At 29.0% G+C, this 11,635-nt stretch overlaps 1 protein-coding gene across 4 annotated transcripts in view; it reads left to right on the top strand.

Annotated features, from left to right (window-relative positions):
• The window catches only part of LOC127066080 (IQ motif and SEC7 domain-containing protein 1), a 109,147-nt gene that overhangs the window by 33,765 nt on the left and 63,747 nt on the right, over positions 1-11,635 (top strand). The window contains exon 1 of one of the 4 annotated variants that reach the window (XM_050999359.1): positions 5,978-6,816. The exons of the other annotated variants lie outside the window; for them this stretch is intronic. Coding sequence (XP_050855316.1) covers positions 6,719-6,816 — 98 coding nt within the window. The 5' untranslated portion in view covers positions 5,978-6,718. Of the gene's footprint in view, positions 1-5,977; positions 6,817-11,635 lie in introns of those variants that run through there. 4 annotated transcript variants of the gene reach the window in all.

Here is an 11,635-nt window from a genome sequence, read left to right on the forward strand (position 1 = left end):
TATGTATATATATTTATTTATTATTTTATTATCTTTTCATTGTATGAACATTATTGTCATCGTTTAATATCACATGGAAAATTGTGAAATTTCCTTTCTCGGTAAGAATCAATCTTTAAAAATAAAATCATTTTCATTTATCTCGTTGAAGATAAGAATGTTGAAGAAAAAATGCGATACTCGGAAGTTCTGCCATTTGTTTTGTTTCTTTCACTTGGTAGTACCAGTTGATGACATTTTTACAAAATAATCGTAAATATGTTATCAAAGAATGATCAAATATGTATACGTATATATATATAGCGCGTGTATGTGTGTGTGTATTGAGATGAGAAAGCGTAAATGTGTATATATATATATATATATATTTATCGAACGAGTACCGAACACACGATCGCGTTTAAAGTTTTCTGTCTTTTTTTTTTCTGGAGACATTATCGCGTTAGAACTCGTTCCGTTTTCGCGTAACATGCGTTCGCACATTAAGCGTGTAATTGTGCCTGTAAGACGATCCTCGTGCACACGCGATCGTTCCTTCAAGTTTATATCCTAACGTGACGTATGAATTTCTGTCCATTTCTCTCTCTTTCTTTCCTTCTTTTTTCTTATTTATTTATTTTTTATTTATTTATCAAATTTCATTCATACGTGTCTATGTAGATTCTATTAAAAAATATTTCTTAATATATCTTCTCCCATATTCGTAATTAATTAATTAATTAATTAATTAAAGTATCATTTATTCATCCGTACGTTTGTTTATTTTTTGTTAAATATAATACAAAAATAAACAGAGAATAAGAAACATTCGTTATTTAAATACATTATATATATATATGTATAAAATAAAATTTAATCACATTCTTTAATTACATTAACAAACGATAAAAAAAAGAATAATACTTAAGAAATACCTGAAAACGTCCTTTCCAAAAAGAAAAAGAAAAAGAAAAGGAAAGAAAAACTGAAAAAAGAATATACAAAAATCATTTACCCTCTTATTTCATTATTCCAGAAATTGTAATATTAACGAAATAAGAGATGAAAAAAAGAAAATAGGAAAAGAAAAAAGGAGGAAATAATATGGAAGGAGATATGATCTACGGCCTTGAAAAGGCAAGGTTTTTCCTTGCCTATCGATTTCCCTTCGTAGGCCCACAAAACACACGCTCGACGTAGCCTGAAATCGCACGTGCGAGACTATTATCGATTGCTGGCGTGCGCACAAGGGTGTATTGCTTGCTGGTAGCCGATGCATTGTCACCCCCTCGTCAACAACCCCTCACTCTCTCTTTCTCTCTCTCTCTCTCTCTTTCTCATTCTCTCATTCTCTCATTCTCTTTTGTAATAATCTCGCTAGAAGGAACCGACAGAAATAGCTAACCGCATGACCGTAAAAATAGTATCACAGAAAGGAAATAAAATTCACTTTCGCCATCTTTTCATCGAACGATCGATTAGCAATCGATAATTCTTTTAAAATCGATAATTCCTTTTAAAATCGATTGGGCCTTTCTAACGAAAAGATGTATGCACTTACATCGTGTTATATCGTACGAGGAAGTGAAATGCAAACGTGAAAAGTTTTACCTTTCACCTTTCTCTCTTTATCTTTATCTAGCGTACATACGGGCGCGCTCACTTTTTTCTTTTTTTTTTTTTTATATATATAAATAGAAACTCATAACGATCGAAAGTGATTAAATCTATTTTTATATATTTGTGATTCAATATGGAATATATAGGGATCGTTGATTATGTATTATACTCGTCGATTGTGGTCGTTCATAGATTCATAGATTGAAAATAGATAAAAATTCTGTTTTATCTGAATCGTCTGGGAAAAATGAGTAAATCATTTTTTAAGATCGATCTAGCTAGTTTTGACCCGTTTAAGATTTAGAGACTTATATATTTGTATTTTGTAAATTTGCTATTTCCTTTTATAATGACATCGTGTGTAAAGAAAATTTTTCCGTATTATTATTATTATTATTATTATTATTTATTTATTTTTTTTTTCTATTTCTTTTCCCTCTAACTATCATGCAATCCTGTAGGATATAATTTTGTACGAGAAAATAGAATTAAGCAAGGGGTTGGAGAGCGTTAGAAAGGTAGAATTTTTAAGGCAGAAAAAAAAAGTACAAAAAAAAAAGGAAGAAAAGAATAAAAAGAGAATACAAAAAAAATAGAAATAGAAATGTCACGAACGATGTCACGTATCTTGAATCGGAATGTAAACTTGAATCGTTGCCAGTTCCCGAAACCGAGTTTCTAGTCTTTGAATAATAAAGCAATTGGGTTTCATGGAAAAGGTGCCAATGTCAGATAGGTATTTTTTATATGTACTTATCTATATTACGTACGTACACACACACAAACACATATATACAGATAAATAGACTAACAGAGAATAGGCATGGATAAAAAGTTTTGCCAATATAAAATAACAAAGCAAACTATGTCAATTAACTTTCGAATTCCCTTTTCTCGTAATGCTACTATTTTATTTCTGATGTGCGGTCTTTTTCTTGTTAACGAAAGTTCTAAATATCCTCCAACTCGAAACCGAATAGACTCGTTTCTATTTATAAATTAAAGAGAGAACTAACAATGAAAGAAATGTTGAAAGAAACGCGAACGAGAACGAAAGTGGGAACGTTATTGATTTTTAGTCGTTCCTTCATCGACCCTTCCTCTCTCTCTCTCTCTCTCTCTCTCTCTTTCTCTTTCTCCCTCTCTCTTTCTCTCCTCTCTTTCTTCCTTTCTCTTTTTCACAGTTCCACCCTTCTGAATCATTCACCATGACTTTCCCCTCCTAACGCTCTCTCTCTCTCGCTCTCGCTCTCTTTCTCTCTTTAAATGGAACCTTTTACCATCGCACTACGCTCGAGCCAATTTTCATCGAATGACTCAGCTCGGGGAGTTCGAATGTGTCTTAATTATTCCTTTCTACGATGCTCATTTCGTCTCTGTAACAATATTAGTTAGAATGATATATATATATATATATATATATATATATATATATATATGGTGTGTGTGTATATATATTAGAGTGATATATATATGTTTGTACATATATATATACATATATATACATGTGTGTGTGCATATGTGTAATAGAACAAATTAGGAATATATATAACAATAACAATATGTATATATATAACAGTAATAATTATGTGATTGATTTACCATTGAAATACCATTGATTTCTATAGTATTTTTTTATATAATTATTCTTATTTCATGATTATGATATTCCGATAATAATTTTCATTATTTAACTTCTACGATATCGTTTATGATCATTTCGTGTGATTAACAATGTTAATAAGAGTGATTTATATATACATACGTGCACGTTTATATATATGTACGTAGGTAATATGATATGAAATAGAGCGAACAGTAATAATTATGATACATTGCCGAAAATTTCGTTCCTCGATTTCTACGATATCTTTATATATAATAATCGTTTCCTGTAATTAATAATATTAATGAGAAAATGTATGTACATATATACATATATGTAAAATAATATGAAATATATAGAATGAATGATAGGGAATATGATATTTCGATAACAATTAAATTCGTCGATAGCAATAATATCTATATTATTCTTTTTTTTTTTTCTTTTTTTTCTTCGAAGATCGATCACAAATGCATATTATTAATAATCGAATAAATTTATAATTGTTATTATACATCATGAGATTAGTATGATAATACTAACATGAATAATGTATTGTTTTACACACGCACACATAACAAAAAATAAATAATAATGAATATGATATACCAGTAACGATTAAATTCGTCGATTTCGATAAAAAAAAAATTTATATTTTTCTCTTTTCCTTTTTTCTTTTTTTTTTTTTTTAAAGATCAATCACGAATACATATAATTAATAATCAAACAAAATTATAATTATGTATTATGGGGTTAGTATGTTTCAAATAACTGTACCAGTTGTTCTCGATATATTTTCCATTTGTTTCGGACGTATTCGCATATGGAAAAGAGAGATAGAAAAAGAGAGGGACCCCATAGCGTTAATATCGATCGGGCCACGGGCTTTATAGGTTTAACTTGTGCCAGTACACCCTCCTTTTTCCTTTATATAGATAGAGACCATACAATTTTGATGGTGCAGATACGCGCCGTTATACGTCGCTTCATGTTGTCCCATACGTAAAACTTTATTTTCTTGGGAGGACCATAGAAGTATGGTGTGTGTGCGCGCGCGTAATCGAGTGTTTATTTTTCGGATTGTATTTATTTATATACTTACATATATATATATATGTATGTTTGTATGTGTGTGTGTGTGCCCGTGTGTGTATTGTACATATCGACACATTTTTTTTATCCATTAGAAAATAATAGAAAAAAAGTTTTCGATCCGATCGAAATAAAATCTTATCGACGATCTTCTTCGACATTATCGCATTAAAATTTGAACGATCTTTTTTATTTCTTTTCTTTTCTTTTTTCTTTCTTCTCTGTCTCTCTCTCTTTTTTTTTTTATCTCGAGACGAGTGATCGTGGAGTGAACAAAGACAATTTTGTATTTCTTGTGTCTTTTTCTTTCTTTTTTTTTTTTTTTAATTTTGTTTTTTCGTCTCTTCGTCATTCATCTCCTTCCTTCGGATTCTTGTGTAAGTAGAATTGTTTTATATTTCTATTTCTTGTTTATGATCATAATGTAATTACAACGTTGAGATTTCGATGATATAATATATCTTATTAACTCGATTAAAAATTTTTTATATCCAATAAAAAAGAAATCGAGTACATATATTTACATTATAAGATAATTGGAACGAAATCGGTTATTTTCCGAGATAGGCGATTATTATTTTATGATGTAACGATTATTTCAATTATATCTACTTGTAGACTTTTTTTTTCCTATGAAATATTTTCCCATGGATCTTTATGATATTTTCGTAGTATTAAAAAAGACAGAGGAAAAACAAAAAATATACGACGAAAAGAAAGACAGCCAGAATGAATGAGATCGAGTTTCGATTAATTAAGTTCGATTAATGAAGTATCTTCGCACCAAAAAAAAAAAAGAAGAAATCTTAAAAAAAAAAAAATAACGTAATCTCGACAAAAAAAAAGAAGAAAGAAGAAAAGAGAAAAACATTTCCCTTGATTTTCTTCTTTAAACAATTGATCCATCGTTTAAAAAATTCACTCTAATGAAACGCTGCGTATTTTATATTTTTCTTTTTGCCAGAATAAAAAACGTATCGTTGCATATTCGATATTGGTGCATGCTCGTGTATGCGCGAAAAGGATAAGCTCTGTCCCAGTTGTATCCTATTTGTTTAATAATCTCACTTACACATAGCTCTGACTGACGTTTCACAATAAATATCCGTCTATATTTCTTCTCTTTCTCTCTTTCTCTCATTCTCTTTCTATCGATTTTATTTAAATCACAGGACTCTGAATTAAGTCGGAGTTTTACGTCAAATGTACATATCAAATGACAATATATCTTTTAACGGTACTTACCTACCTACCAACGTCATGAATTAACAATATCAGTTTAGAAATTTTTTCGATAAGATTGCTTTTTCGTTTTTCGCATTATATAACAGAGGCGTAAAACACGATAACGTGGGCGTATTTTGAGATTAAAGTGTTCGGCCCCAAGTTAATAATCGATCCATCATTAATTAAACAACAGCGATTTCTTTTCTCTTTTTTATTTATTTATTTATTTATTTATTTATTTTTTTTTATCGTAAAATAATATAAAAATGTTTCATTCGGAACGTATCCTAAAGTATCTTCGATTATGATCGATTTTATTATTTTTGAGAAATGAATTTTTTATTTTTGTAATCGCTCTGTTTTTTCTTTTTTTTTTTTTTCATATGTTTTAACTATCAGTGTTGTTTATAATTATCAATAAACAATAATAAGTAAAAGAAGTAAGACAAAAGGAACTAAATAGAAATTGACGATAAGAATAACGAATCGTTGAAAAAACAAATAGATGATTAATAATATAAATAAAGTATTTATTATGACGCATATCAATTGATATTACGTGTCATAGATTATTTGAAATAGATTAATGATTAATAATGAAAAGGAAATAAAAAAGAAATCCAAATTCAGATGGGTGATACTAATCGTCGATTGTGATTCGAGTGATAAATTAATAATTAACAATAAATAAAAAAATAAATAAATGAATGAATGAATAAACAAATTAATTAATTAAAATCGACATATATACATATATATATTACGTACATATAAACAATGAATGAATACGAATTAACAGAATAAGAGTGAATAAAATCTGCATAAATAAAATTAACGATTGGAAGTTATTTCGCGTGATTCGAATTAAAAATAAAAAAGATACGTATAACTAAAAAAGAAAAAAAAATAAATATTTTTTATTAACAATATTAACGATTGCAAAAATATTGACACTTGCTTTTCACTTATTTTTTTTCTTTTTCTTTTTGTTAACGTATTATTCACAAACACGTGCAAATTGATATACGTGTGCGCCAAAGACAATCGTGACGACATATTAGAGATAAGATAACAGAATCTGAACGATTCTCTTTCTGAAAGATCTTCGTCCTCTAAAAGCAACCGATCGTACAACTTGATCGGAAAATACATTATCATTTCGAATGATCGATAACAGTGTCTTCCAAGCTCGCGATGTCAAAACTACATTCTACAAAAGTGATCACGTGCGAAAGTTTCTTTCACAATGTCGTATGCCATTCGATTATTTTTTGTCGTAAAAATCATTATAGGTAAGTTTTATTTATATATAAAACAACAGTGTATAGATAATATGTGTGTGTGTGTGTATAGTATAGAAAAATGTATAGTAAAAGAAGGATACATTTTTCTACTTATCAAATTTTTATAACATAATGTTTACGTTTTATGAATATAAAAACAACAACAACAATAATAATTTAATATATATATTAGTATCATATTGTTATATTATTATATCAATTATATTAAATAATAATAATTTAGATTCTAATAATAAGAAAATTATTATTCGAAGTACTAATCAAAAAAGACATTTTTATATATACTTAATATTATTTATTATATATAATATATACACATATATATTATACATATACGTATGTGTTTGTGAACGTGTGTGTACATAGTTGATAGTAATAGGCACTTCGGTTTGACGTTGAATTGTATGAACGTAATATACGATAACCGAATGATTTATATGAGCTTGTGGATATGAAAGCTCGACACATATATATCACTAATATGTGGCTTTAAAATACGTTCACCGTAATCGTTTGGAACACAGAACTACTCCTACTGGCGTTTGTTCTACCACAAGTGGTTAGCCACTTTCCATTCGACATAATTCTACTCTCAATTATTTCGCATACGTAAATCGCAATAAAAACATTAGTCGCATCCGTTAACACGAAAATATTATTAATTTGTATTAATATTATTTTAATGTTTGTTAATAATATATATTTTTCTCTTTATTTATATACGTATTATTAATTTACACGTTTTCGTTTTGAAGTTTTTACGAAAACAAAAAGAAATTTAGATCATAAATACATATTCTTATAATTAATTAATTAATTAATTAATTAATTATTAAAAAAGATCGTTAATATTAAATAAAAGTATTTCATCTCTGTTTGTAAATTATTTATATATCTCGTGATGCGTAGATTTGAAATAAATTTTAATCATTATCATTTCTTTTTATTTTTCATCAAAAAATTTCTTGTTGTTATTAATAACAAATGATTAATATAGATCGTAACGCAGGTATTACAAAAATTTTCATCATTATTATCACTCTTCATTCATTCATTTTTTTTATGAATAAATTCGTTATCAAAATAAATTTGTAAACTATTTGAACGATTAAAAAATCGATGTAAATATCGATGTGCGTAATCGTTGCAACGATCGATCGATCGATCATTGTAACGATCGATCATACGTAACATTTACAAATGAAAATGACATAATCGCTTATGCACGTATTCCGCGTTCTTTAATATTTGAATTTCGAAGTCGTAGACGACGTAATTGTTACTTCCCGAAACGTATATTACGCGTGCGAATATAATTTCATGGGAAAAGTAGATGAGTGGGGAAGGGGAGAGGGAAGATAGGTAAAGTTAACGCGTTAGAGCCGTTCTCTAACGTGCTTGAATTACGCACGGGAATTAACACACTTGTAACTTCTATTACTCTCTAACATTTCCTTTCTTCGATCTACGACGAGAGGAACCTTGACTCGTCTCGTTTTAATTTATACACCGGGTATTTGTAATATATTTTATTATTATTATTATTTCTTTTTTATCATTTACATTTATTATTACTATTTTTTTTAACGAGTGAAAGTAACGATCGTTCAAACAAAATAAAAATAAATTAATAACAAGAAAGAAACAGAGAGAGAACGAAAAAAAAAGAATTAAAAAGAATCGATTATGGTTTCCTCGGCTTTTGAGAACATCGTCAAACGATTTCGCTCGTATCGCATTTTTTTCTGTTTTTTTTTTTTTTTAATTTAGATTGGCACGTAGTATGATCCAACACGTGCACATACATACATATATACACACACATGCGAGGTCACAAACGACGGTACACACGTTTCAATATTTTCCGGATCGTCGAGACTATTCTAACATTCATCCCGTTCGTAGTAATGTTATAGTAGTTTCATTATGTAGAAAAGATAAAAGGGTAGAAGAAAAAAAGAATAAAAAATATAAAGAACCAAACAAAAAATATACCCCAACCAACGACGCCCATGTATCTACGTAGAATGGAATTTTAAATAGTACAATTTCTACTCTATTCACGATATACATACATACATACATACATACATAGCAAACGTTGAATATGAAAGCAATATGGGAGATCGGAGAACGCTAATAATTAACTGCATGGAACGAAGAGAACTCTTCTTTTTCTTTTTTCTTTCTTTCTTTTCCTTTTTTTTTTTCTTTCTTTTTACATTTGCCTTTCTATACCAAAGCAAAAAAGGTCCGACGAGGAACAGACGGCTTTTTTATTTTATTTATTTATTTTTTATTTCTTTTCTTTTTTTTTTGAGGATGTCTGTATATTTTCTCTCTCTCTCTCTTACACACACACATTCACTCATACTTTTTTTTTAATGCTTCGATAAATCATTTTCAAAGTTAACTTCGAAACTAATTTGTTTATTATTATTATTATTCTTTTATTCTATTTCTATTTTTTTTCTGTTCTTTTTTTTTTTCTTTTCCTTTCCTTCTTTTTGTCCATCTTGACCATCAAGTTCACGCGCCATATTGGTATCCTCTTCGTACTTACGATCGCATTATGCAAATATAATACATACTTATGCACCACGAAGATTACTACTATATTAAGTCAAGAACAGAGGACTGTATTTATAGTTATTGAAGACTCGCAGCCGCAGTATCATCATGAGATCTTAAACGAACAAGTCTCGGTTTCATTTAATCAAATTTATATACATTATTTCCTATCTCCTTCTCTCTTCTATTTCCTTTCTTCTTCCCTTTTCTAAATAAGTTTCGAAAATACAAGTTGACAGTATCTTCGTAACAAGTTATGTTTTAACGAAATAAAGATAACGCGACGTTGTGTGCGTTTGCGTACATGCGTTATTTAAAAAGAAGTATATAAAATGAATCGGTTCTGAAGTTAAATTTACGAGAAAACAATAAAAATAAAATATTCCAGTCTTTTCGATTTTAGCAAATATACCAAGCTGTTATTTCTCTTTTTCGTTAATAATTATTTTTTACAAACAGTAAGCTTGCAAACGTGTGTACGAACGAGATAGATTGTAAATCCTCTCGAGCTTTTGTTCTCCAAGTATTTGCATCTTGTGATAGATGATATATGCGGGTCCTGCAAGAATAATATACATATATACATGCACACGTGCACAAACACACACGTACGCACAGAGCTGTATATTACACACGTACGTGCCTACTTCAGCGGGTTAATCAGCTTGATTTCACAAGCAGCTCACTCTCCGGATTTATTTTAGCCTTGTCACCACAATTTCATTCAAATTCGCAGTTGTGCCGCGTGCTCGCACGAATTCTCAAAGCGTATTTATCCGGTTTAGAAACGCGTAAGTATGAAAGTACGGTACGAAACGTATATACGTGTGTACGTACGTATGCACGTCAAAGGCCATTCTCTCTCTTTCTCTCTCTTTCTTTCTCTCTCTCTCTCTCTCTCTCTCTCTCTCATTCTCTTTTTATGTATGTATCTGTCTCGTTTGCTCTCAAACGTTCTTTGCATGCCTTTGATCGTGCGTTCATTGATCTGTTGCGCCGATTACATCGATTTCAACGTTAAACCAGCTAACCTGAAACCATGGCTACTGAAACAAAATAAATTTACACGGCTACTTCATATTGTCCATTTTATAGGGAAAGATTTTTTTTTTATTTTATTTTATTATTTTATTATTATTATTATTATTATTATTATTATTATTATTATTATTATTATTATTATTATTATCTTTTGTTTTCTTTCTTTCGTTATATACGTTCGGTAAGAACGTACAAAGGCTTCTTTTTTTTTATCGTTGACGAGATCGAACTGATTGTTTTAATTAACTTTTAAAAAATTTAAGACTCTCTCTCTCTCTCTCTCTCTTTCTTCTCTTGACATTTATTAGTTATTGGATTTCTTCCTGTTCTCATTTTTTATTTTTATTTTCATTTAGCTACAGGATATTTATTTGATAAAAAAGAAACATACGTGTATATGTACTTCGAAAAATCAATTAATCATTTTCGAAACTCTTAACTATTTTTTTTTTTTTTTTTTTTTTTTAAATCGAGGAATAATAAAATTCATAGACTTGTAGTATGGCGATTTGTAAAAGAAAAAAGAAAAAAAAAACAAATTTGGCCAATATGTTTCGGAAAATTAAAGCTATTTAAAATCACTTGGAAACTTTTGATCTGTTCTGTATATACATATGTATGTTACTGACTAGTGTGTGTGTGTGTGCGTGCGTGTATGTGTACAAATACATGAATACATATTGTTGAGAATGTAGTAAAGACGTAAGTTTGTTTGGATGATACAGCCATTTCTAGACAATCTAGAGAAAGATAGAGATAGACAGACAGAAGAAGAGAGAGAGAGAGAGAGAGAGAGAGAGAGAGAGAGAGAGAGAGAGAGAGAGAGAGAGAAAGAAAGAGGGGGGAGATGTGTTTTTCAACAACGATCACCGTCAGTTCTCGGGAAGCAGCCGAGGTGATAAGACGTCTAATAACGAGTTCTCAAAGAAAAATTATTAATAATATTAATTAAATTCGATTATATTCTTATATTCTATTACAAATCATTGCTCATAATATAATTGTAATTAATTTTTAATGAAGATCGTATCGATTAATTTTTTTTTTAAATAATAATTGCTACTTTTCCTCATTCGAAATGACTCCGTTCAAATGTTTCTTTCTAATTATAATTAAATTTCGATATCGATGATCAATTATTTTTTTTCTTGTTCGAAATTAATTAGTTCCGATTATCTCGTTAATTGTAATAAAA

Source organism: Vespula vulgaris, chromosome 9, assembly GCF_905475345.1.
Source record: "Vespula vulgaris chromosome 9, iyVesVulg1.1, whole genome shotgun sequence".
NCBI classification, from domain to species: domain Eukaryota; kingdom Metazoa; phylum Arthropoda; class Insecta; order Hymenoptera; family Vespidae; genus Vespula; species Vespula vulgaris.